This window comes from Pristiophorus japonicus, unplaced genomic scaffold (assembly GCF_044704955.1).
Source record: "Pristiophorus japonicus isolate sPriJap1 unplaced genomic scaffold, sPriJap1.hap1 HAP1_SCAFFOLD_464, whole genome shotgun sequence".
NCBI lineage: Eukaryota > Metazoa > Chordata > Chondrichthyes > Pristiophoridae > Pristiophorus > Pristiophorus japonicus.
The window spans coordinates 376,316-404,159 of NW_027254368.1; the positions used below are offsets into that span (position 1 = coordinate 376,316).

Below are 27,844 nucleotides of genomic sequence, written 5' to 3' on the forward strand. Positions count from 1 at the left end.
CGGTGCGGGTTCGAATCGCAGACACGTGACCCGGAGCGAGCCCGCCTCCGACTGTGGGAGTGGGCGGGGTAAATGGCAGATACAGGGTCGCGATTGGTGGGCCGCCTGTCAATCAGGTAAACCAACCAATTGCAGGAGCGGACAAGCCTCCCTGAGCGCGCTGTGAGGCGGCATTGCGCATGTCCAAGATCCCCGGAGGTCGGCCGTTGGTGAAGGTAAACAAGATGGCGGAAAGTGAGCGGAGTTGAGCGGAGCCGGGGGAGAGTGTCCCGGGGGGAGAGGGGGCCGAGAGAGAGTGTCCCGGGGAGGGGAGAGGGGGCCGAGAGAGAGAGTGTCCCAGGGGGGAGAGGGGGCCGAGAGAGTGTGTCCCGGGAGGGAGAGGGTGAGAGACACGGACACGCGCACACAGACTGACACAGGCACACCCCCAGAATGACTGGGGAGGAGACATATGTGGGGGGGCGGTGGGAAAGCTGAGGGACTCTGAAATCGTCCCCCCCCTCCTCCTCTCCCCCTTCCCTCTGCTCCTCATAACGGTCCCCGGGACCCAGTGAGATCAGACAGTGTGTAACCCTGGGGCCCAGTGAGATCAGACAGTGTGTAACCCAGGGGCCCAGTGAGATCAGACAGTGTGTAACCCGGGGGCCCAGTGAGATCAGACAGTGTGTAACCCGGGGGCCCAGTGAGATCAGACAGTGTGTAACCCGGGGGACCAGTGAGATCAGACAGTGTGTAACCCGGGGGCCCAGTGAGATCAGACGGTGTGTAACCCAGGGGCCCAGTGAGATCAGACAGTGTGTAACCCGGGGGCCCAGTGAGATCAGACAGTGTGTAACCCGGGGAGAATTCTGGTGATTTTCTGTAAGTCCAGACGGGCGGGAGAGATCTGAGGAAAAGGATAAAATCAAACAGAAATACTGGACATATACTTTTCTGAAACTTTGGAAAAACACTTTACACTAGATTCCACTTCACAACATTAATCTTCTAATTTTCTGCCCTGTGATAATTTGATCTCCCGGTGAATGGCGGAGTGATTGAGAAAGTCCCACAGCTGGAAGGAAACAGGGATTGTGGACTGAGGAACAACAGCAGGTGAACCAGCACAGGATTGTGAGAGCACCAACCAGTGAGCTCTTCCGATTGAAAGCGCTTCAATAGATCGACTGGGGAGAAAGGTAAGAGAAAGTGCCATTTACTCAGATACACACAGGTCCTGTAGACAGTACACACAGGTTACAAGGTAAGACAGGAAATGAGACCGGGAGAGACTAACCACCGAGTACAATTATCCAGCATAAGGGCCGTGCAATGGGATGTGAAGTGAGATCAGTTTCTGTCTCTAAACACAGTCACAGTGAATCTTGTGTGTGTTTTAGAGTAAAGGGCTTTGATCTAAGAGGTGACTCCAGTTTGAGGCAGAGCCCAGCAGATGGACCGGTCTCTGTACATTAGGTGCGGCTGAACTCACACCAACACCATCAGATCTCAATGTTCAAATATTTCCCATCTGGTGAGAAAGCCAATGGAAAGATTGAACCAGAAGCACATCGTCAATTCACTGATCACGGTGCACAGACCCATCTGAAAGACCAGCACGGCCTATCGCCCACAGAATCAATTATTCATTCATGGACATTTAGAATTATAAGAAAATATATTGATAACTACTTTATATTGATTACTAATATTGAAGCATTAATCACGAGAGTTTTGTAGTATTCTAATATAGTGAAACACAGATATGGAGAGTTGCAATTTATTGATTGGCGTCGTACTTGACCCCGAGATGAGCTTCCGAACCCATATTCTCTCAATCACCAAGTCCGCTTACTTCCACCTCCATAACATCGACGGTCTCTGCCCCTTCCTCAGCTCAACTGCTCAAACCCTCATCCATGCCTCTGATCGGCCTCACACCTCGCACTCTCTGTAAACATAAGCTTAAACTTAGGGGGCATAGTTTTAAGGTGGTTGGTGGAAGGTTTAGAGGGGATTTGAGTGGGGGATGGGCTTCTTTATGCAGAGGGTTGTGGGGATCTGGAACTCACTGCCTGGAAGAGTGGTGGATACAGAAACCCTCACCACTTTTAAGAGATGGTTGGATGGGCACTTAAAGTGCCGTAACCTACAGGGTTACTGACCTAGAGCTGGTAATTGGGATTAGACTAGATCACTTGTTGGCCGATGCAGATATAATGGTAAGTGCTGCAGGGAATCGAATATGGCCAGGGTGATTTGGACTAGTTTCGATCGCATGGATGGGAGGGAGAGAAATTTTCCCACATTTTCTTTCCCTAAATTGGCCTTGGTTTTTACCTGTTTTTTTGCCTCTCCCAGGATATCACATGGTTCTGGTTGGGGTGGAGTGTAGAATGTTTCGGTGCAAGGGGTGATGCAGTTGTGTGAGTTGGGCTGGGTGCTATTTACCTTTCCGCCATTGTTCATAGGTTTATATGTAACCTTCAGGGCTGCTGACCGAGGGCCGTGCGGCTCTTTGTCGGCCGGCGCGGACACGATGGTCTGAAATGGCCTCCTTCTGTGCTGTAAATTTCTATGTTTCTTCAACACTTCTGCCCGTATCCTTACTCAAGAACACAAGAAGTAGCAGCAGGAGTTGGCCATACGGCCCCTCCCATCTACTCCGCCATTCAGTAAGATCTCTATTCGATAGAGAATTTTAAAGATTCACAACTCTCTGAGTGAAGAAATAGCTCCTCCACATAGTCTTAAATGACAGATCTCTTATCCTAATACTAGGACCCCTAACTCTAGACTATCCAGCCCTTGTCAATTCCTCTCAGAATTTTATATGTTTCAATGATATCACCTTCCGTTCTTCTGAACTCCAGAGAATATAGGCCTATTCTACTCAATCTGTCCTCAGTCCTCTCATCCCAACTTGTACCAATTTCCGTTCACCCATCACCCCGTGCTCGCTGAACTACATTGGCTCCTGGTCCATCAGTGCCTCGCTTTCAAAATTCTCATCCTTGTTTTGAAATCCGTCCAGGACCTTGCCCCTCCCTATTGCTGTAACCTCCTCCAGCGCGACAACCCTCAGATCTTTGCATTCCTCCAATTCTGGCCTCTTGAGCAGCCCCAATTTTCAGCAATATTGGTGGCCGTACCTTCAGCTGCCGAGGCCATAAGCTCTGGAATTCCTCCCTAAACCTCTCCACCTTTAAAATGCTCCTTAATACCTACCCTTTTGGACCAGCTTTCAGTCACCTGTGCTAATATTTCCTTACGTGACTGGGTGTCAAATTTTGTTTGCTAACAGTCCTGTGAAGTGCCTTGGGACATTTTACTGCATTTAAGGCACGATATAAATGCAATTTGTTGCTGATAACTGAAGATATTTCAAATTGTAATATAACGAAACTACAGACATGGGGAATTTCAATAGATTGATAACTGCAGAGGAAGAGGATTGTTATGTATTGCTAATAGCGTGCATTCTTTTAATGTGAGGTGGCCCTTGCACATTCGCTACCACACGGGCTTGACAGAGCAAGGTCTTGGTCCAATGGTAAGGGATCGAAGATGACTGGAGACCAGGCTCTGCTGCATGTTTCCTCTGGCACTGACTCTCACTGGGATACAGTTTCCTCTGGCACTGACTCTCACTGGAATACAGTTTCCTCTGGCACTGACTCTTACTGGAGTACAGGTTCCTGTGTCACCGATTCTCTCTGGAATACAGTTTCCTGTAGCACTGATTCTCACTGGAATACAGTTTCCTCTGGCACTGACTCTTACTGGGATACAGTTTCCTGTGTCACTGATTCTCTCTGGAATACAGTTTCCTCTGGCACTGACTCTCACTGGGGTACAGTTTCCTCTGGCACTGACTCTCACTGGGGTACAGTTTCCTCTGGCACTGACTCTCACTGGGGTACAGTTTCCTCTGGCACGGACTCTCACTGGGGTACAGTTTCCTCTGGCACTGACTCTCACTGGGGTACAGTTTCCTCTGGCACTGACTCTCACTGGGGTACAGTTTCCTCTGGCACTGACTCTCACTGGGGTACAGTTTCCTCTGGCACTGACTCTCACTGGGGTACAGTTTCCTCTGGCACTGACTCTCACTGGGGTACAGTTTCCTCTGACACAGATTTACTGTGTACCTAATTCGTGCTGTCCCTGCCCTGGGAGTGCATGATGGGACAGTTTAGAGGGAGCTTTAACCTGAAACTGATCAAGAGCTGCGGGTGGAAAGTTGTCAGTGCAGTGGCAGATCGTACTGCTGCTGAATTTTAATTGATAAGCTGCCAGCAGTGCGGTCGGGACGGACACCGAAGTGTGCTCTGCGGCAGGGTAGAAGAAACTTTACTGTGTATCTAACCCATAGGCCACCTAGTCTGTGGGAATTTAGTGTGAATTTGAAAGCAATTGCTTGGGTAGATAGAGAGAAATTTATTCTTGGGGTGTCTAGGACGAGGGGACATAACCTTAAAATCCGAGCCAGGCCATTCAGGAGAGATGTTAGGATACACTTCTTCACTCAATGGATGGTTGAAGTGTGGAACCCCACAATAAGCAATCGATGCTCACCCATTGAATAATTCTGGGCTGGTTGTGATGTCTGCCATATGACCGTTGCTTGTTCCCTTGGATTGGATCTCTATTTATTCCCTTTGTTTGTTTTCAGTTTCACTGCTAGACCTACCACTCAAAGCACTTTGTCCGATCTGCCCCTGGGAATGAGCAGACTCCTCCCTCCTCTCCCACACTGCACCGTCTATCCTCCTCTTTCCCTCTTGGTTGTGTTCCACACTATGGGCCTTGGGCCTTCCCCGGGGATTCTCAGTATGAACAGGGGGATGTGTGTTGAGACAGGATGTCCCAGCTCTCCACCTTTGAAGGGACAAGGAGAGGACCAGCTGGGCTGAATGGCCCTGCTTTATGATAACACTGCAGTGCCTAGCAACCAACCTCCCTGAGCCCTGCTCATTATGGGCTGGCAGTGTCTGATGGGACAGTGTAGAGGGAGAAAGACTTGGATTTATTTGGCGCCTTTCACGACCAAAGGACCCCTCAAAGCGCTTTACAGCCAATGAAGTACTTTTGGATTGTAGTCACTGTTGTAGTAAGGGAGAGTTACCCTGTATCTAACCCATGCTGTACCTGCCCTGGGATTGTTTGCTGGGACAGTGTAGAAGGAGGTTTACTCTGTATCTAACCCATGTTGTACATGTCCTGGGACTGTTTGATGGGATAGTATAGAGGGAGTTTTACTCTGTATCTAACCCTGTGCTGTACCTGTCGTGGGAGTTTTTGACAGGATAATGTAAAGGGAGCTTTGCGCTGTATCTAACCCATGTTGTACCTGATCTGACAGAGTTTGATGGGACAGTTTAGAGGAAGCTTTTCTCTCGATCTAACCCATACTGTAACTGCCTTGGGAGTATTTGATGGGACAGTGTGGTGGGAGCTTTTCTCTGAATCTAACCCATACTGTACCTGCCCTGGGATTGTTTGCTGGGACAGTGTAGAGGGAGGTTTACTCTGTATCTAACCCATGTTGTACATGTCCTGGGACTGTTTGATGGGATAGTATAATTTTACTCTGTATCTAACCCTGTGCTGTACCTGTCGTGGGAGTTTTTGACAGGATAATGTAACGGGAGCTTTGCGCTGTATCTAACCCATGTTGTACCTGATCTGACAGAGTTTGATGGGACAGTTTAGAGGAAGCTTTTCTCTCGATCTAACCCATACTGTAACTGCCTTGGGAGTATTTGATGGGACAGTATGGTGGGAGCTTTTCTCTGAATCTAACCCATACTGTACCTGCCCTGGGAGTGTTTGATGGGACAGTGTAGATGGAGATTTACTGTGTGCCAAACCTGTGCTAACCTAGCAAGTTGTGAAGAGGACATAACCCCTTATCCCCTTATCGTTTAAGAAACTGTCTCTTTCTGTCTTAAATTTATTCAATGTCCCAGCTTCTACAGCTTTCTGAGGCAGCGAATTCCACAGATTTGGAACCCTGTGAGAGAAATAATTTCTCCTCATCTCTGTTTTAAATGGGCGGCCCCTTATTCTAAGATCATGCCCTCTAGTTCTTGTCTCCCCCATCAGTGGAAACATCCTCTCTGCATCCACCTTGTTGAGCCCCCTCATAATCTTATACATTTCGATAAGATTGCCTCATTCTTCTGAACTCCAGTGAGTGGAGGCCCAACCTACTCAACCTTTCCTCATAAGTCAACCCTCTCATCCCCAGAATCAACCGAGTGAACCTTCTCTGAACTGCCTCCAAAGCAACTATATCCTTTCGCAAATATGGAAACCAAAACTGCACACAGTATTCCAGGTGTGGCCTCACCAACACTATGTATAGCTGCAGCAAGACTTCCCTGCTTTTATACTCCAACCCCTTTGCAATAAAGGCCAAGATACCATTAGCCTTCCTGATCAGTTGCTGTATTTGCATACTATCCTTTTGTGTGTTTCATGCACAAGTACCCCCAGGTCCCGCTGTACTGTGGCGCTTTGCAATCTGTCTCCATTTAAATAATAACTTGCTCTTTGATTTTTTTTCTGCCAAAGTGCATGACCTCACACTTTCCAACATTATACTCCAACTGCCAAATTTTTTCCCACTCACTTAGCCTGTCTATGTCCTTCTGCAGATTTTTTGTGTCCTGCTCACACATTGCTTTTCCTCCCATCTTTGTATTGTCAGCAAACTTGGCTACGTTACACTCAGTCCCTTCCAAGTCGTTAATATAGATTGTAAATAGTTGGGGACCCAGCACTGATCTCTGCGGCACCCCACTCGTTACTGGTTGCCAACCAGAGAATGAACCATTTATCCTGACTCTCTGTTCTCTATTAGTTAGCCAATCCTCTATCCATGCTAATATATTACCCCCAACTCTGTGAACTTTTATCTTGTGAAGCAACCTTTTATGTGGCACCTTGTCAAATGCCTTCTGGAAGTCCAAATACACCATATCCACTGGTTCCACTTTATCCACCCTGTTCGTTACATCCTCAAAGAACTCCAGTAAGTTTGTCAAACATGACTTCCCCTTCATAAATCCATGCTGACTCTGCCTGACCGAATTTTGCTTATCCAAATGTCCTGCTACTGCTTCTTTAATAATGGACTCTGGCAACATTTTCCCAACCACAGATGTTAGGCTAACTGGTCTATAGTTTCCTGTTTTTTGTCTGCCTCCTTTTTTAAATCGGGGCGTTACATTTGCAGTTTTCCAATCTGCTGGGACCTCTCCAGAATCCAGGGAATTTTGGTAAATTACAACCAATGCATCTACAATCCCTGCCGCTACTTCTCTTAAGACCCTAGGATGCAAGCCATCAGGTTCAGGGGATATATCTGCCTTTAGTCCCATTATCTTACTGAGTACCACCTCCTTAGTGATTGTGATTGTGTTAAGTTCCTCCCCCCCCCCCGCCCCATAGCCCCTTGTCTATCCACTGTTGGAATATTGTTAGTGTCCTCTAACGTAAAGACTGATACAAAATATTTGTTCAGAGTTTCTGCCATCTCCATGTTCCCCATTACTAATTCCCTGGTCTCGTTATCCAAGGGACCAACATTTTCTTTAGCCACTCTTTTCCTTTTTATATACCTATAGAAACTCTTGCTATCTGTTTTTATATTTTGTGCTACTTTACTTTCATAGTCTATCTTCCCTTCATCATTTTTTTTGTCATTCTTTGCTGACTTTTAAAAGCTTCCAAGTCTTCTGTCCTCCCACTAGTTTTGGTCACTTTGTATGCCCTTGTTTTTAGTTAGATACCGTCCTTTATTTCTTTAGTTAGCCACAGATGGCTATCTTTTCTCTTGCACCCTTTCCTCATCACTGGAATATATTTTTCTTGAGAGCTGTGAAATATCTCCTTAAATGTACACCACTGTTCATCAACCGTCTTACACTTTAATCTATTTTCCCAGTCCACTTTACCCATCTCTGCCCTCATACCTTCATAGTCTCCTTTATTTAAGCTCAGTATGCTGGTTTGAGATCCAACTTTCTCACCCTCCATCTGAATTTGAAATTCAATCATGTTATGATCACTCATTCCGAGGGGATCCTTTACTAGGAGATTGTTTATTAATCCTGTCTCATTACACAGGATCAGATCTAAGATAGCCTGCCTCCTGGTTGGTCCTGTTATATACTGCTCAAGGAACCCATCCCTTATGCACTCCATGAACAACTCCTCAAGGCTGCCCTGACCAATTTGATTTGTCCAATCAATATGGAAGTTAATATCACCTATGATTATTGCTGTTCTCTTTTTACAAGCCCCCACTATTTCCTGGTTTATACTCCGGCCAACAGAGCTTCTACTGTTCGGGGGCCTATAGACTATGCACACCAGTGACTTTTTCCCCTTATTATTCCTTATCTCCACCCAAACTGTCTCCACACCCTTATCATTTGAGCCAATATCATTTCTCACTTTTGCAGTGATTCATCTTTATCAATAGAGCTACCCCACCTCCTTTTCCTTTCTGTCTGTCCTTCCGGATTGTCAAGTACCCCTGAATATTTAATTCCCAGTCCTGGTCACCTTGCAACCACATCTCTCTAATGGCTGTCAGATCATATCTATTTGTCTCAATTTGTGCCGTCAACTTATGTATTTTGTTACAAATGCTACGTGCATTTAGACACAGTGCCTTTAAGTTTGTTTTTTTTTTACCTTTTTTTCCTGCTTGTATCCTCTCTCCTTCAAATTCACTTTCTTTATTTTTGCTTTCTAATTCCAGCTTTACTCCTCTCCCTATTGAATCTTTTTCAGGTTCCCATCCCCCTGCCAAGCTAGTTTAAACCCTCCCCAACAGCACTAGCAAACCCACCCGCAAGGATATTGGTCCTTGCTATGTTGAGGTGCAACCCGTCCGGCTTGTACAGGTCCCGCCTCCCCCAGAAGCAGTCCCAATGCCTCAGGAAGCTAAAGCCCTCCCGCCTGCACCATCTCTCCAGCCATCTGTACTCACTAGCTCGTGGCACCGGGAGTAATCCAGAGATTACTACCTTTTGAGGTCCTGCTTTTTAATTTCTCTCCTAGCTCCCTAAACTCTGCCTGCAGGACTTCATCCCTCTTCCTACCCATGTCATTGGTACCGATGTGAACCATAACCTCTGGCTGTTCAACTCTCCCCCCAGAGTGTAGAGAGAGCTTTACTCTCCACATAACCCGTGCTGTACCTGTCTTGTGAGTGATTGATGGGACACTTCAGAGGGAGCTTTGCTCTGTAGCTAACCCATGCTCTACCTGCCCTGTGAGCTTTGATGGGTTGGTGTAGGGGAAGCTTTCCTCTATATCTAACCCATGCTCTACCTGCCCTCGTTGTGTCTGATAGGACAGTGTCGAGGGAGGTTTATTCTGTATCTAATCCATGCTGTAGCTGCCCTGGGAGTGTTTGATGGGACAGTGTAGAGGGAGGTTTACTCTATCTAATCTATGCTGAAACTGCCCTGCAAGTGTTTGATGGGACAGTGTAGACGGAGCTTTATTCTGTTTCTGACCCGTGCTGTACCTGCTATAGCAGTGTTTGAGGGGACAGTTAGAGGGAGCTTTAATCGGTACCTAACCCATGCTGTACCTGCCCTGAGAGTATTTGATGGGACAATGTAGAGGGAGCTTTACTTTGTATCTAACCCGTGTTGTACCTGCTCTGCGAGTGTTTGATGGATAATGTAGATGGAGATTTACTCTGTATCTAACCTGTGCTAACTTAACAAGTTGTGAGGAGGACGCAAAGAATCTACAAAGGGATATAGAGAGGCTAAGTGAGTGGGCAAAATCTTGGTAGATGGAGTATAATGTGGGAAAATGTGAGGTTATCCACTTTAGTCGGAGAAATAAAACAGCAAATGATTATTTAAATGGGGAGAGATTACAAAATGCAATAGTACAGAGGGATCTGGGGGTCCTTGTACATTAAACACACAAAGTTAGCATGCAGTTAATAGAAACATAGAAACATAGAAAATAGGTGCAGGAGCAGGCCATTCACTGCCGCTGGCTCTCGATCTTAGTTACAGCAATTAATTAGGAACACAAATGGAATGTTGTCCTTTATTGCAAGGGGGATGAAGTATAAAAGTAAGAAAGTCCTTCTGCAACTGTACAGGGCATTGGTGAGACTACACCTGGAGTACTACGTACAGTTTGGTCTCCTTATTTAAGGAGGGGTATACTTGCACTGGAAGCAGTTCAGAGAAGGTTCCCGAGGTTGATGACTGAGATGAAGGGGTTGTCATAAGAAGAAAGGTGAAGCAGGTGGGGCCTGTACTCTTTGGAGTTTAGAAGACTTCGAGGTGATCTTATTGAAATGTTTAAGATTCTGAGGGGGCTTGACAGGGTTGATGCAGAGAGGATGTTTCCCCTCGTGGAGGAATCTAGAACTAGGGAGCATAGTTTCAGAATAAGAGGTAGCTCATTTAAAACTGAAATGGAGGAATTTCTTACGTGAGGGACGAGAATCTTTTGGAATTCTCTACCTCAGAGAGCTGTGGAGGCTGGGTCATTGAATGTATTTAAGGTGCGGATAGACAGATTTTTGAATGATAAGGGAGTCCAGGGTTATGGGAGCGGGTGGGGAAGTGGAGTTGAGGCCAGGATCAGATCAACCATGATCTTATTGAATGGCGGAGCAGACTCGAGGGGCCAAATGGCCAACTCCTACATCTATTTCTTATGTTCTATACCTATCCTTGGAGTGTTTGATGGGACAATGAAAAGGGAGCTTTCCTCTATATTTAATCCAGGCTGTACCTGCCCTGGGAGTGTTTGATGGAACTGTAGAAGGAGATTTACTCTGTATCTAACCAGTACTGTACCTGTCCTGGGAGTGTCTGATGGGACAGTATAGAGGGAGGATTACGCTATCTAATCCGTGTTGTACCTGCCCTGGTGGGATAGTGTACACAGGGCTTTACTCTGTATCTGACCCATGCTGTACCTGCTCTGGGAGTGTTTGGGGCAGTGTAGAGGTAGGTTTACTCTGTATCTAACCTGTGCTGTACCTGTCCTGGGAGTGTTTGATGGGACAGTGTAGAAGGAGCCTTGCTCTTATCTAGCATATGCTATGCCTGCCCTGGCATTGTTTGATCGGGGAGTATAGAGGGAGCTTTACCCTCTGCCTAACCCATGCAATACCTGCCCTTGGAGTGTCTGTTGGCCGGTGTAAAGGAAACTTTACTCTGTATCTAACCTGTACTGTACCTCCCCTGGGAGTGTTTGATGGGACAGTATAGAGAAAACTTTACTCTGTATCTAACCTGTACTGTACCTCCCCTGGGAGTGTTTGATGGGACAGTGTAAAGGAAACTTTACTCTGTATCTAACCTGCACTGTACCTCCCCTGGGAGTGCTTGATGGGACAGTATAGAGGGAGCTTTACTTTGTATCTAACCCGTGCTGTGTGGGCCCTTGGAGTATTTGATGGGACAGTGAAGTGGGGCCATTACTGTGTATTAAGACCCAAGGTTGCAAGCCATCAGGTCCAGGGGACTTTTCCATCTTTAGTCCCATTATTTTACTGAGCCCTTTTTTTGTGATAGTGATTGCTTTAAGTTCCTCCCTCGCTTTCCCCCCTTGATTATCTATTATTGGGATGTTTGTAGTATCTTCTACCGTGAAGCCTGACACAAATTATTTGTTCAAAGTCTCTGCCATTTCCCTGTTCTCCATTATTAATTCCCCAGTCTCATTCTCCAAGGGACCAACGTTTACTTTAGCTACCCTATCCTTTTTACATACCTGTAGAAGCTCATACTATCTTTTTTATATTGCTTGCAGGTTTACTCTCATAATCTATCTTCCCTCTCTATTATTTCTTTAGTCATCATTTGCTGTTTTTAAAATATTTGCCAATGCTCCGGCCTCCCACTGATCTTGGCCACTTTGTATGACATTGTTTTCAAATTGATACCATCCTTTACTTCCTTCGTTAGCCACGGGTGATTCTCCCTTCGCCTAAAGTCTTTCCTTCTCACTGAAATATATTTTTGTTGAGTTATGAAATATCTCCTTTATTGTCTGTCACTGCTTCTCAACTGTCTTGCACTTTAATCTATTTTCCCAGTTGACTTAAGCCAACTTTTTTTTTTAATACGTTCACGGGATGTGGGCGTCGCTGGCAAGGCCAGCATTTATTGCCCATCCCTAATTGCCCTTGAGAAGATGGTGGTAAGCCACCTTCATGAACTGCTGCAGTCCGTGTGGTGATGGTAGTGCCACAGTGCTGTTAGGGAGGGAGTTCCAGGAATTTGACCTCGCGACGATGAAGGAATGGCGATATGCTTTCAAGTCAGGATGGTGTATGACTTGGTGGGGAATGTGGAGGTGGTGGTGTTCCCATGCGCTTGCTGCCCTTGTCCTTCTCGATGTTGGAGGTCGCGGGTTTGGGAGGTGATGCTGAAGAAGCCTTGGCGAGTTGCTGCAGTGCATCTTGTAGATGGTACACACTGCAGCCACGGTACGCCGGTGGTGGAGGGAGTGGGTGTTTAAGGTGGTGGATGGGGTGCCAATCAAGTGGGCTGCTTTGTCCTGGATGGTGTCAAGCTTCTTGAGTGTTGTTGGAGCTGCACTCATCCAGGCAAGTGGAGAGTATCCCATCACACTCCTGGCTTGTGCCTTGTAGATGATGGAAAGGCTTTGGGGAGTCAGGAGATGACACACTCACCGCAGAATACCCAGCCTCTGACCTGCTCTTGTTGCCACAGTATTTATTTGGCAGGTCCAGTTAAGTTTCTGGTCAATGGTGACCCCCAGGATGTTGATGGTAGGGGATTCGGCGATGGTAATGCCATTGAATGTTAAGGGGCGGTGGTTAGACTCTCACTTGTTGGATATAGTCATTGTCAGGCACTTGAGTGGCGCGAATGTCACTTGCCCAAGTCTGAATGTTGTCCAGGTCTTGCTGCAAGCGGGCATGGACTGCTCCATTATCTGAGGAGTTGCAAATGGAACTGAATACTGTGCAGTTATCAGCGAACATCCCCAGTTCTGCTTTCATACCTTTATAGTCGCCTTTATTTAGAATCAGGGCACTGGTTTGAGGTCTGACTTTCTCACCCTCCAACTGAATTTGAAATTCAACCATGTTATGTTCACTTTTTCTGAGAGGATCTTTTACGATGAGATAATTTATTAATCTTGTCTCATTACACAGTACCAGATCTAAGATAGCCTGCTCCCTGATTGGTTTCTTCAACTTACTCTTCAAGGAAACCATCCCGGATACACTCTTATAAACTCTTCCTCAAGTCGACCTTGGCCAACTTGATTTGTCTAATCAACATGAAGATTAAAGTCGCTCATGATTATTGCCGTACCTTTCTTACAAGCCTCCATTATTTCTTGATTTATACTCCGTCCAACAGTGTAGCTACTGTTAGGGGGCCTATGGACTACGCCCACCAGTGACTTCTTCCCCTTATTATTTCTTATCTCCACTCAAACTGATTCTGCATCTTGATCTTCTGAGCCAATATCATTTCTCACTACTGCACTGATCTCATCCTTTATTGACAGAACTACCTCACCTTTTCCTTTCTGTCTATCCTTCTGAATTGTTAAATACCCCTGAATATTCAGTTCCCAGCCTTGGTCACCTTGCAACCACGTTTCTGTAATGGCTGTCAGATCATACCCACTTGTATCTATTTGTGTTGTCAACTCATCTATCTTGTTACAAATGTTGCATGCATTCAGATAAAGAGCTTTAAATTTTGTCTTTTTACCATTTTCCCCTGCTTTGACCCTACTTTCTGTTGCACTCTTATTTTATACATTCTGTCCCTTCCTGTCACAGTCTGGTTATCATTTCCCCCACTGCTACCCTGCTCTATTGCCTTCTCCTTGCTCTTTGACTTTTCAAATTTCTGCTAGCCTGAACCCTCTTTCCCCCCCCACCCCCCCAGTACTGGTGCCAGTGCCCCATGAACCGAAACCCATTTCTCCCACACCAGTCTTTGAGCCATGTGTCCATCTCTCTGATCTTATTTACCCGATGCAAATTTGCTTGTGGCTCGGTTAGTAATCCAGAGATTATTGCCTTTGTGGTTCTGCTTTTTAATTTAGCCCCTAGCTGCTCAAAATCCCTCGGCAGAACCTCTTTCTTTGTTCTGTCTATGTCATTGGTCCCTACGCGGACCACGACAACTGGATCTCCCCCCTCCCACTCTCCAGCCCGGAGGAGATGTCCTTAACCTTGGCACCGGGCAGGCAACACAACCTTCGGGACTCCCGCTCTCGGCTGCAGAGAACAGTATCTATCCCCCTAACTATACTCTTTCCTACCACTACAGCATTTATTTTTACTCCCCCCATTGAATGGCCTCCTGTACCACGGCGCTGTGGTCAGTTTGCTCATCCTCCCTGCAGTCCCAGCCCTCGTCCAAACAGGGAACAAGAATCTCGTACCTGTTGGACAATTGCAAGGGCTGAGGCTCCTCCATCACTACCTCCTGGGTCCCCACAGCTGCCTCGCTCATAGTCACACCCTCCTGTCCCTGACCACGGACCAAATTTGAATTAATTAATCTAAGGGGTGTGACAGCCTCCTGGAACACAGTGTCCAGGTAAGTCTCCCCCTCCCTGATGTGTCGCAGTGTCTGCAGCTCGGACTCCAGCTCATCAACGCGGAGCCGAAGTTCCTCGAGCAGCCAACACTTACTGCAGATGTGATCGCTGTGGACCTCAATGCGGTCAACCAGCTCCCACATGTAGCAGCAGTAACACACATCGCCTGCCCTGCCATCTCGAATGGATTTAATTAAGTTTTCACGTTTTGAAAGTTTAGATTTTTAATCCCAGCTCTTAATTTAAACCAATGCCCAAGAAAAGAGAGAAAAACTGACCAACCAATCACTTCCCTGCTTTCCTGTGACATCACACTTTGAATCTTTTTACTTCTTACCCTCCCAGGTCACTTGGTGCTGTTTCGGCTGTCTGCTCGGCTGACTCACGCCCTTTGTAGGCTTACCGCTGCTCCCACTCTGCCCTTTCCGAAGTCCCACTGCTCGGCTGACTCACGCCCTTTGTAGGCTTACCGCTGCTCCCACTCTGTGCCCTTTCCGAAGTCCCACTGCTCGGCTGACTCACGCGCTTTGTAGGCTTACCGCTGCTCCCACTCTCGGGGCCCTTTCCGAAGGGATGGACGCAAGTAGGTTTTCCCCCTCGTGTTGGTTCTCTCACCACCTGCTGCAGGCTCAGTCTGGCAGCTATGTCCTTCAGGACTCGGCCAGCTCGGTCAGTAGTGGTGCTGCCGAGCCAGTCTTGATGGACATTGAAGTCCCCCACCCAGAGTACATTCTGTGCACCTTGCTACTCTCAGTGCTTCTTCCAAGTGGTGTTCAACATGGAGGAGTACTGATTCATCAGCTGAGGGAGGGCGGTGGGTGGTAATCAGCAGGAGGTTTCCTTGCCCATGCTTGACCTCGAGCCACGAGACTTCATGGGGTCCGGAGTCAATGTTGAGGAGTCCCAGGGCCACACCCTCCCGACTGTATACTACTGTGCTGCCACCCCTGGTGGGTCTGTCCTGACGGTGGGACAGGACATACCCAGGGATGGTAATGGAGGAGTCTGGGACATTGGCTGAAAGGTATGATTCTGTGAGTGTGACGATGTCAAGCTGTTGCTTGACTAGTCTGGGACATCTCTCCCAATTTTGGCATAAGTCCCCAGATGTTGGTGGGAAAGACTGGGCTGGGTGTGCCGTTGTCGTGTCCGTAACCGGGGCGGAGGTCGATGCCGGGTGGTCCGTCCGGTTTTATCCTTATTATTGATTTTCGTAGCGGTGGATCAATTGATGAATCAGTATGGTCTTGAATGGCGGAGCAGGGTCGAGGAGCCAAATGGCCTACTCCTGCTTCAAATTCTTATGTGTTTATATCTTCGCCCAGAGCATTTCTCTATATTAAGAGCAATGGTTCCAACACTGACCCTGGGGACACCACTGTTTACATCCCTCCAGTCTGAAGAACATCCATTAACCATTATTCTCTGTTTTCTGGCCTTTACCCAACTACCTCTCCACGCGGCCTCACTCCCTTTAATACCGTGAGCCTTAATTTGATCAACAAGCCTCCTGTCCGGCACCTTATCAAACACCTTTTGACAATCCATCTACACAACATCCCCTGCATTTCCTTTCTCACTGCACTGTGTTATTTCCTGCAATAATCCCTGCTGTCTGTCCTCAATCAACCCATTTCACTACCAAATGTTGCAACGTTTACTTCTGTAGCCAGAATCCCCCGCGCAGGGGTAAAGTGCTCTATCAATGACAACAGGAGCCCAGACGTGGGACCGGGCTGTGCTCTGAGCAGGCGCAGTGCCAGTGGTGAAGGTGGTCTGAGGCGGAAGAGACGTTCCGCGGGTCGGTAGGAGCTTGTGGGCTCAGCGGAGGAATTGGACCCCTGGGTGGGCTGGGCAGCTTCATAAACACCTGGTGTAGGCCTCAGGCCCCGAATACGAGCCCGCAGGCCCCATGTTTGACCCGCGGTGATAGACCCGACCGCTCGGGGTAACTAGCCGAATTCTTGGACAGGATCAGGGTGCCTGCGCGGCTATCTTGCTACAGGAGCAGAGGGTGGGCGGGGCTTTAGGGTCCCAGTGACCAGAAGAGAAAATCATTCCTCATTTATTCTCAGTCTGCACACTAGGGATGTAGAACTGAACTCAACCAGAGAAGAGGGAGTGAGAAAACAGCAGATGGAAGAAAGAAATGATGGAGATGGTGCGATGACTTTGGATTTCAGCACCGGGAGGAGGGAGAGTGTGTGGGACGGGAATTTACAGCTTTGGGGGAACAAGAGAGGAAAGAATGTTCCGTAGAAACTAGGATTGTCTGTCCTCCATTTCTATCCTGCACTTCCAGTGCTGACTTTTGTAAACTCCTTCTCTAGGATATTAGAAAAGGAGGATTTGCAGACGGGAAACTCCAACCAATCATATCGAGATCTGACAGAGTCACTCGATTCACCTGTATATCATCGGCCTTTGAATGTGGAAGGAGAAACATTTGTCTGTTCTGTCTGTGGGAAAAGATTTTCAACATTAGTGTGACTGGTAAAGCACCGAGACACACACACCCGAGTGAGAGTGTTCCAGTGCACTGACTGTGGAAAGAGCTTTAACCAGTTACACAGCCTGAAAAAACATCGCACTATTCACAGCGGGGAGAAACCGTACACGTGCTCTGTGTGTGGTTGAGGCTTCAACTGATCATCCAACCTGGAGAGACACAAGGACACACACACCATGGAGAAACCGTGGAAATGTGGGGATTGTGGGAAGGATTCAATTGTCCCTCTGAGCTGGAAACTCATCGCTGCAGTCACAACGGAGAGAGGCTGTTCACCTGCCTCGTGTGTGGGAAAGGATTCACTTATTCATCCAGCCTGCTGGTAAATGAGCGAATTCACATTGGGGAGAGGCCGTCCACCTGCCCCGTGTGTGAGAAGGGCTTCACTCAGTCATCCAACCTGCGGACACACCAACTCACTCACACTGGGGAGAGGCCATTCATCTATTCCGAGTGTAGGAAGGGATTCACTTGTTTATCCAACCTGCTGAGACACCAACGCATTCACACTGGGGAGAGGCCGTTCATCTGCTCTGAATGTGGGAAGGGTTTCACTCGATCAACCCATCTGCTGACACACCAGCGAATTCACACTGGGGAGAGGCCGTTCACCTGCTCCGTGTGTGGGAAGGGATTCACTCAATTATCCATCCTGCTGATACACCAACGCATTCACACTGGGGAGAGGGCATTCACCTGCTCTGAGTGTGGGAAGGGGTTCACTCAGTCATCCAACCTGCTGAGACACCAGCGACTTCACAAATGACTGCGGGGGTTGGACTCTGCTGTTATTGTTGCCGTTAATCACATCCAAGTCTGAACCATGTTCACTCGGACAGTTGGGGTTTGTTGCCGTTGGTGTAATTAATCCCTATAACTGGGCTGGAGTTTAATTTTCTGGATATCATAGAATGGTTACAGCACAGAAGGAGGCCTTTCGGACCGTCGAGCCCTTGCCAGCTCTCTGCAAGAGCACTTCAGCTAGTCCCACTCCCTGCCCTTTCCCCGTAGCCCTGCACATGCTTTATTTCCGGTACTTATCCAATTCACTTTTTGAAAGCCACGATTGAATCTGCCTCCACCAGCCTTTCAGGCTGTGCATTTCAGATCCTAACCACTCACTGCGTAAAAAAAAAATATTTTCTCATGTCGCCTTTGGTTCTTTTGCCGATCACCTTGAATCTGTGTCCTCTGGTTCTCCACCCTTCCGCCAATGGGAATATTTTCTCTCTACTCTGTCCAGACCCCTCATGATTTTATCAAATCTCCTCTCAACCTTCTCTGTTCTAAGAACAACCACCCCAGCTTCACCAGTCTATCCATGTAACTGAAGTCCCTCATCCCTGGAATCATTCTTGTAAATCTTTTCTGCATCCTCTGTCAAATAACTGTCAAATAAATCAGCTGTGTTTCCTACATACAGTGAGTCGATTCCTTGATTTTTCCATGGGGGAGACTAATTGATGCCCTGTTACCGATTGTTTCAGTTTTGAACCTTTTTTCTGTTGTTAAAGGAAGACTTGTATTTATAAAATGTTTTTCATGGCCTCTGTTTTAGTGATGTTGATTGAGGGATAAATGTTAGCCAGGACACCAGACATCTCTCTTCTTCGAAATAACGTCATGGAATCTTTTACGCCCACTTGAGAGGTCAGATGGTTCTGATTCTTTTTTTATTCGTTCACAGGATGTGGGCATCGCTGGTAAGGCCAGCATTTATTGCCCATCCATAATTGCCCTTGAGAAGATGATGGAGAGCCACCTACTTGAACTGCTGCAGTCCATCTGGTGATGGTACTCCCATAGTACTGTTGGGGAGGAAGTTCCAGGATTTTGACCCAGCGATAATGAAAGAACGGCGATATGCTTCCAGATCAGGATGGTGTGTGACTTGGAGGGGAACGTGGAGGTGGTGGTGTTCCCATGCGCCTGCTGCCCTTGTCCTTCTTGGTGGTACAGGTCGTGGGTTTGGGAGGTGCTGCCGAAGAAGCCTTGGCGAGTTGCTGCAGTGCATCTTGTACCTGGTAAACACTGCAGCCACGGTACGTCAATGATGGAGGGAGTGAATGTTTAAGATGGTGGATGGGGTGCCAATCAAGCAGGCTGCTTTGTCCTGGATGGTGTCGAGCTTCTTGAGTGTTGTCACAGTTGCACCCATCCAGGCAAGTGGAGAGTATTCCATCACACTCCTGACTTGTGCCTTGTAGATGGTGGAAAGGCTTTGGCGAGTCAGGAGGTGAGACACTCGCCGTAGAATACCCAGCCTCTGACCTGCTCTTGTTGCCACAGTATTTATGTGGCTGGTCCAGTTAAGTTTCTGGTCAATGGTAACCCCGAGGATGTTGATGGTAGGAGATTCGGCGATGGTAATGCCATTGAATGTTATGGGACAGTGGTTAGACTCTCGCTTGTTGGAGATAGTCATTGCCTGGCACTTTTGTTCGTGAATGTTACTTGCCACTTATCAACCCAAGCCTGAATGTTGCCCAGGTCTTGCTGTATACTGGCATGAACTGCTCCATTATTTAAGTTGTGAATGGAACTGAACACTCTGCAGTCATCAGCAAACATCCACACTTCTGACCTTATGAAGAAAGGAAGGTCATTGATGAAGCAACTGAAGATGGTTGGGCCTAGGACACTGCCCTGAGGAGCTCTTGCAGCGATATCCTGGGGCTGTGATGATTGGCCTCCAACCACCACAACCACCTTCCTTTGTGCTAGGTATGATTCCAGCCAGTGGAGAGTTTTCCCCCTGATTCCCATTGACTTCAGTTTTACTAGGGATCCTAGATGCCACACTCGGTCAAATGCTGCCTTGATGTCGAGGGTAGTCACTCTCACCTCACCTCTGGAATTCAGCTCTTTTGTCCATGTTTGGACCAAGGCTGTGATGACGTCTGGAGCTAAGTGGTCCTGGGGGAACCCAAACTGGGTATCGGTGAGCAGGTTATTGGTGAGTAAGTGCAGCTTGATAGCACTGTTGACGAAACCTTCCATCACTTTGCTGATGATTGAGAGTAGACTGATGGGGCGGTAATTGGCCGGATTGGATTTATCCTGCTTTTTGTGGACAGGACATACCTGGGCAGATTTCCACATCGTCTGATAGATGCCAGTGTTGTAGCTGTACTGGAACAGCTTGGCTAGAGGCGCAGCTAGTTCTGGAGCACAAGTCTTCAGCACAACAGCCAGTATGTTGTCAGAGCCCATAGCCGTTGCTGTATCCAATGCATTCAGCCGTTGCTTGACATCACGTGGAGTGAATCGAATTGGCTGAAGACTGGCTTCCTTAGGAGGCGGCTGATATTGATCATCCTCTTGGCATTTCTGGCTGAAGATGATTGTAAACACTTCAGCCTTTTCATCTCACAAGATCAAGATGTAGAATCAGTTTGTGTGGTGATAAGAAATAATAAGGGAAAGAAATCACTGGTGGGAGCAGTCTATAGGCCCTCTAACAGTAGCTACACTACAGGACAGCATATAAATCAAATTATTTTAATTTTGATTGGACAAATCAAATTGGCAAAGGTAGCCTTAAGGAAGAGTTCATGGAGTGTATTCGGGATGTTTTCTTAGAACAATAGGATGTGGAACCAACCAGGGAGCAGACTATTTTAGATCTGGTAATATGTAATGTGACTGGATTAATTAATGATCTCATAGTAAAGGATCCGCTTGGGAAGAGTGATCATAACATGGTATAATTTCAAATTCGGTTTGAGACTGAGAAACTTGGATCTCGTACTAGCACCCTGAACTTAAATAAAGGCAATTACAAAGGAAGGGTAAGATGGTAGCTAAGCAGTGGCAGACATTTAAGGAGATATTTTATAACTCTCAGCAAAGATATATTCCAGTGAGAAAGAAAGACTGAAGAAGGATGAACCAGCCATGGCTAACTAAGAAGTAAAGGATGGTGTCAAATTGAAAACAAAAGCATACAATGTTGCAAAGATTAGCGGAAGGCCAAAAGATTAGGAACAACTAAAAAAAGAAAAAAGGGAAAGGAGATAGATTGAGAGTATACTTGCAAGAAATATAAAAAGAGACAGTTAGAGATTCTACAGGTATATAAAAAGGAAGAGAGCAGCTAAGTTGGTCCCTTAGAGGATGAGACTGGGGAATTAATAATGGGAAACCGGGAAATGGCAGAGAATTTGAACAAATATTTTGTATCGGTCTTCACTGTAGAAGACACTAAAAGCATCCCAATCATGGATAATCAAGGGGCTATCGGGAGGGTGACAAGATGGACAAGTCCCCTGGACCGAATGGCCTGCATCCTATGGTATTAAAAGAAGTGGCTATAGAGATAGTGGCTGCATTTGCAAAAATCCCTGGATCCTGGAGAGGTCCCAGTGGATTGGAAAACAGCAAATGTAATTCCCCTATTTAAGAAAGGAGGGAGACAGAAAGTAGGAAACCATTAGCCTAACATCAGTCACTGGGAAAATGCTAGAGTCCATTACATAGAAACATAGAAAATAGGTGCAGGAGTAGGCCATTCGGCCCTTTGAACCTGCACCACCATTCAATAAGATCATGGCTGATCATTCCCTCTACCCCTTTCCTGCTTTCTCTCCATCCCCCTTGATCCCTTTAGCCGCAAGGACCATATCTAACTCCCTCTTGAATATATCCAATGAACTGGCATCAACAACTCTCTGCGGTAGGGAATTCCACAGGTTAACAACTCTGAGTGAAGAAGTTTCTCCTCATCTCAGTCCTAAATGGCCTACCCCTTATCCTAAGACTATGTCCCCTGGTTCTGGACTTCCCCATCATCGGGAACATTCTTCCTGCATCTAACCTGTCCAGTCCCGTCAGAATCTTATATGTTTCTATGAGATCCCCTCTCATCCTTCTAAACTCCAGTGTATAAAGGCCCAGTTGATCCAGTCTCTCCTCATATGTCAGTCCAGCCATCCCGGGAATCAGTCTGGTGAATCTTCGCTGCACTCCCTCAATAGCAAGAACGTCGTTCCTCAGATTAGGAGACCAAAACTGAACACACTGTTCCAGGTGAGGCCTCACCAAGGCCCTGTACAACTGCAATAAGACCTCCCTGCTCCTATACTCAAATCCCCTAGCGATGACGGCCAACCTTCGCCGCCTGCTGTACCTGCATGCCAACTCTCAATGACTGATGAACCATGACACCAAGATCTCGCTGCACCTCCCCTTTTCCTAATCTGACGCCATTCAGATAATCTGCCTTTGTGTTTTTGCCCACAAAGTGGATAACCTCACATTTATCCACATTGTACAGCATCTGCCATGCCTATAAAAGGCCGCGAGAGGCGTCAGTAGGTGCGTCGGAGAGTCGTGAGTCCGGGGTCGGCGAGAGGCCTACAAAAGGCGTGTCGGTGCAGCTACAGGGAGAGGGGAAAAAAGAAAGAAATAGAAAGGTGACGTCACAGCCAAGGGGGTAAGTGGCTGGTGATTGGTAAGTAGTTTTCCTTGTTCTTTTTTCTCTTCTATATCAGTGAGTAACTTTTAGCACTGTTGTTGCCAATTTAAGTGTATCTAAGGGTTAAGTCATGGCAGGAGAGCTCGGACACGTGTTATGCTCCTCCTGTACTATGTGGGAAATCAGGGACGCCTCCGGTGTCCCTGACGACTACGTGTGCGGAAAGTGTATCCGCCTCCAGCTCCTGATGGACCGCGTTGCGGAATTGGAGCTGAAGGTGGATTCACTCTGGAGCATCCACGATGCTGTGAATAGCACGTGCAGCAAGTTGCTCTTACCGCAGGTAAAAGGTCCACAGCCAGATAGAGAATGGAAGACCAAGGAAGGTAGTGCAGGGATCTCCTGCGGTCATCCCCCTGCAAAACAGATACACCGCTTTGAGTACTATTGAGGGGGATGACTCCTCGGGGGGGAACAGCAGCAGCCAAGTTCATGGCACCATGGCTGGCTCTGCTGCACAGGAGGGCAGGAAAAAGAGTGGGAGAGCGATAGTGATAGGGGATTCAATTGTAATTCTGCGGCCGCAACCGAGACTGCAGGATGGTATGTTGCCTTCCTGGGTCAAGGATGTCTCTGAGCGGGTGCAGGACATTCTGAAAAGGGAGGGTGAGCAGCCAGTTGTCGTGGTGCATATAGGTACCAATAACAAACGTAAAAAACGGGATGAGGTCCTATGAGGCGAATTTAGGGAGCTAGGAGCTAAATTAAAATGTAGGACCTCAAAAGTAATCTCAGGATTGCTACCAGTGCCACGTGCTAGTCAGAGTAGGAATTGCAGGATAACTCCGATGGCTTGAGGAGTGGTGCAGAAGGGAGGGATTCAAATTCCTGGGACATTGGAAGCGGTTCTAGGGGAGGTGGGACCAGTACAAACTGGATGGTCTGCACCTGGGCAGGACCAGAACCAATATCCTAGGGGGAGTGTTTGCTAGTGCTGTTGGGGAGGAGTTAAACTAATATGGCAGGGGGATGGGAACCTATGCAGGGAGACAGAGGGAAATAAAAAGGAGGCAGAAGCAAATTATAGAAAGGAGAATAGTAAAAGTGGAGGGCAGAGAAACCCAAGGCAAAAAACAAAAAGGGCCACATTACAGCAAAATTCTAAGGGGGCAAAGTGTATTTAAAAAAAAACAAGCCTGAAGGCTCTGTGCCTCAATGCGAGGAGTATTCGGAATAAGGTGGATGAATTAACTGCTCAGATAACAGTTAACGGATACGATGTGATTGGCATCACGGAGACATGGCTCCAGGGTGACCAAGGCTGGGAACTCAACATCCAAGGGTATTCAGCATTTAGGAAGGATAGACAGAAAGGAAAAGGAGGCAAGGAGGCGGGGTGGCGTTGCTGGTTAAAGATGAAATCAATGCAATTATAAGGAAGGACATTAGCTTGGATGATGTGGAATCGGTATGGGTGGAGCTGCGGAATACCAAAGTGCTGAAAACACTAGTGGGTGTTGTGTATAGACCACCAAATAGTAGTAGTGAGGTTGGGGACAGCATCAAGCAAGAAATAAGGGATGTGTGCAATAAAGGTGCAGCAGTAATCATGGGCGACTTTAATCTACACATTGATTGGGCTAACCTAACTGGTAGCAATGCGATGGAGGAGGATTTCCTGGAGTGTATTCGGGATGGTTCTCTAGACCAATATGTCGAGGAACCAATCGGGGAGCTGGCCATCCTAGACTGGGTATTGTGTAATGAGAAGGGACTAATTAGCAATCTTATTGTGCGAGGCCCCTTGAGGAAAAGTGACCATAATATGGTAGAATTCCTTATTAAGATGGAGAGTGACAAAGTTAATTTGGAAACCAGGGTCCTGAACTTCAGGAAAGGTAACTTTGACGGTATGAGGTGTGAATTGGCTAGAATAGACTAGCAAACGATACTAAAAAGGTTGACGGTCGATAAGCAATGGCAAACATTTAAAGATCACATGGATGAACTTCAGCAAATGTACATCCCAGTCTGGAGTAAAAATAAAACTGGGAAGGTGGCTCAACCCTGGCTAACAAAGGAAATAAAGGATAGTGTTTAAAGCAAAGGAAGGGGCATATAAATTGGCTAGAAAAAGCAACAAATCTGAGGACTGGGAGAAATTTAGAATTCAGCAGAGGAGGACCAAGGGTTTAATTAAGAGGGGGAAAATAGAGTATGAGCTGAAGCTTGCAGGGAATATAAAAACTGACTGCAAAAGTTTCTATAAATATGTGAAGAGAAAAAGATTAGTAAAGACAAACGTAGGTCCTTCGCAGTTAGATGCAGGTGAAATTATAGTGGGGAACAAAGAAATGGCAGACCAATTGAACCAATCTTAGGTTCTGTTTTCACGAAGGAAGATACAAATAACCTTCCAAAGATACTAGGGGACAGTGGGTCTAGTGAGAAGGAGGAACTGAAGGATATCCTTATTAGGTGGGAAATTGTGTTAGGAAAATTGATGGGATTGAAACATAGAAAAACATAGAAACTAGGTGCAGGAGTAGGCCATTCAGCCCTTCTAGCCTGCACTGCCATTCAATGAGTTCATGGCTGAACATGCAACTTCAGTACCCCCTTCCTGCTTTCTCGCCATACCCCTTGATCCCCCGAGTAGTAAGGACTTCATCTGACTCCCTTTTGAATATATTTAGTGAATTGACCTCAACTACTTTCTGTGGTAGAGAATTCCACAGGTTCACCACTCTCTGGGTGAAGAAGTTTTTCCTCATCTCGGTCCTAAATGGCTTACCCCTTATCCTTAGACTGTGACCCCTGGTTCTGGACTTCCCCAACATTGGGAACATTCTTCCTGCATCTAACCTGTCTAAAGCCGTCAGAATTTTAAACGTTTCTATGAGGTCCCCTCTCATTCTTCTGAACTCCAGTGAATACAAGCCCAGTTGATCCAGTCTTTCTTGATAGGTCAGTCCCACCATCCCGGGAATCAGTCTGGTGAATCTTCGCTGCCTCCCTCAATAGCAAGAATGTCCTTCCTCAAGTTAGGAGACCAAAACTGTACACAATACTCCAGGTGTGGCCTCACCAAGGCCCTGTACAACTGTAGCAACACCTCCCTGCCCTTGTACTTAAATCCCCTCTCTATGAAGGCCAACATGACATTTGCTTTCACGTCACCGCGCAGTTTAAATCCAATCAGTGACTGGACGGGCCAAGTGATATACAAGGTCGACGTCACACCTGACTTGGACACTTATTTCCTAAGTTTAGAAGGTATTCGCCAGATTGACCTGGATCTCGTTCAGACACTACCTGAGAACCAGCGAGTGGCTAAACTTTCCTCAGACTTTTGAAACCAGGGGAAACTGGAGCAGTATTGAAATCATACTCACTCCAGTGGCCACTTTCCCCTCGTCTCGTCCAAGGCTAGTCTGGCTCTTAATTCGCAAGTTTTCGGCAGTCGTCCGTTGAGATCCCTCTTCTGACACCAAATGTTGATTTCTAGATTCTTTTCCTTCAATCTGTTTCAGTGAATACACTGAGGCGAACACCAAAGGAGCTTGTAACAAAGCAGTCTTTATTTCTCTCACCGGTCGAGACTTATCAGACAGAAGGAATACTCTCTTGATAGAGCGTACACACTTCCTACGGACAAGTAAGTTTTCATTGTGAAGGCACACAGTTATACATTTTTTGGTACAAGATAACAAGATACAATTAGAGTGACATCCTAGTTCAGCCTATCCCTTTTGATCCCTCCTTTCCTTTGTCCACTCATGAGCCGACATCTATATGAGCTGTTTTTACTAAAGCTCGGGCATTGTTTCTAAATGTTACAATTTTACTGGCGTGACTAGTAACTGAGACCTTGCAATTCTGCTAATTGTGCTGATGTTGTAATATTTGCAATCTGACATTCTCTTAGTTATTTTTCCATGGCTTATACATTTTCATATATTCAGTTCACTTCACTGTCTTTATTTTCATATATCCAGTTCACATATCCACACCCGGGGAGCTGGCCAAGCACGCCGTGTCGGAAGGGAAAAAGGCGGTGACCGAGTACACCAGCTCCAAGTAAAACTCCACGCTGTCCTGACAGAACACCCCAAACACAACGGCTCTTTCAAGAGCCGCCCACAACCTCGCTGAAAGAGCTGCACAAGCATCACCCTTTAGACTCAATTTACTGTAATTATTTACTGTAATTATTTCCTAAACAAATGTGTTTGAGAACCTTTGCAGTTCCAGCTGTGGATTTAGTTTTGAATTCTCATAAGCAGCTTCACTGACCGGTTCGATGTTGAGCCGCTGTTGAATTTCCCGCCATTCAAGCTACAAACACAGTTCCTCTCGCTCTTTCCCATTTACAGTGCCTGCCGAAGAATTAAGAGCTTGTTTAGGGGATGAGAATCAGATTTCAGTCACCTCATTCTCTCGCAAGCCCTTTTCAAGTTTATTTTTCAATTCCTATTGTGGGTCAATCCGTTTATTAACCCGGGACTCCCCGCAGTGTAACAACCCAGAATGGGAGTTCGGACAGAGACCAGAACGGGAGCAGTGTGAACACTCTGTCCCTCTTATCTTTTCACAGAAGGACCCCCAGTTCTGGTCTCACTCCCGGCTGTGCGGAGGATCGATCCATGATCTGTGATTCCCAACTTTTACACAGTTTGAGCTGGAATGTGTCCCTGTTACAGAGTCAGTGGGGATTGATTGCTGTCCGTTACAAACAGTTTGAAAGTGAACGTGAATTTAATCCTGATTGTAACAGCCTGGAATTTGTAAGGGAAATATGGAATAAAATAAAAGGAAGTAAAACCTGTTTGTAAACCTTTGGCTAATTATGAATTTATTAACATAATCCGCACTTAAAAAAATTATTGGGGTTTTTGAAATTAAAAATGGTTCGAGGTCTGACTGTTGACAGGAATTTCCGCCCTCGTTTCATTGGTGGTCTCAACAGACTATGGGTAAGGCGAGAGGTTAACATTCAGCGGCGATTTGAGTGAAGAATCATCATGTCTGGCCAAGGTAAAGGAGGCAAAGGACAAGGTAAAGGCGGGGCCAAACGGCACCGTAAAGTGCTCCGTGATAACATCCAGGGCATCACAAAACCAGCCATCCGCCGCCTGGCTTGCCGTGGCGGTGTCAAGCGGATCTCGGGCCTGATCTACGAGGAGACCCGCGGGGTGCTGAAGGTTTTCCTGGAGGATGTGATCCGGGATGTGGTCACCTACACTGAGCACACCAAGCGCAAGACGGTCACTGCCATGGATGTGGAGTACGCTCTGAAACGGCAGGGCCGCGCTCTCTGTGGATTCGGTGGCTGA

The 27,844-nt window shown here is 46.8% G+C and overlaps 2 protein-coding genes across 9 annotated transcripts; both read left to right on the forward strand.

The window, feature by feature from the left end:
- The first annotated feature begins 361 nt into the window (after positions 1 to 361).
- LOC139252406 (zinc finger protein 239-like) lies at positions 362 to 27,344 on the forward strand. Of its 8 annotated transcripts, none has more exons than XR_011591472.1 (4): positions 362 to 1,178; positions 22,368 to 22,544; positions 26,042 to 26,166; positions 26,507 to 27,344. XR_011591472.1 is itself a non-coding variant. In XM_070873394.1 (2 exons), the coding sequence occupies exon 2, from the start codon at positions 17,286 to 17,288 to the stop codon at positions 17,856 to 17,858; it is 573 nt and encodes a 190-aa protein (XP_070729495.1). In that variant the 5' UTR covers positions 362 to 1,178; positions 16,914 to 17,285; the 3' UTR covers positions 17,859 to 18,554. The 8 variants fall into 8 exon arrangements, 1 of the variants encoding a protein (XP_070729495.1); XR_011591475.1 differs by having other exon boundaries at positions 363 to 1,178; positions 22,368 to 22,526; positions 27,106 to 27,344; XR_011591470.1 differs by having other exon boundaries at positions 367 to 1,178; positions 22,368 to 22,526.
- Positions 27,345 to 27,532: 188 nt separating this feature from the next.
- LOC139252393 (histone H4-like) lies at positions 27,533 to 27,844 on the forward strand. The gene has a single exon (XM_070873369.1). It carries the CDS (start codon positions 27,533 to 27,535, stop codon positions 27,842 to 27,844), a length of 312 nt encoding a protein of 103 aa, XP_070729470.1.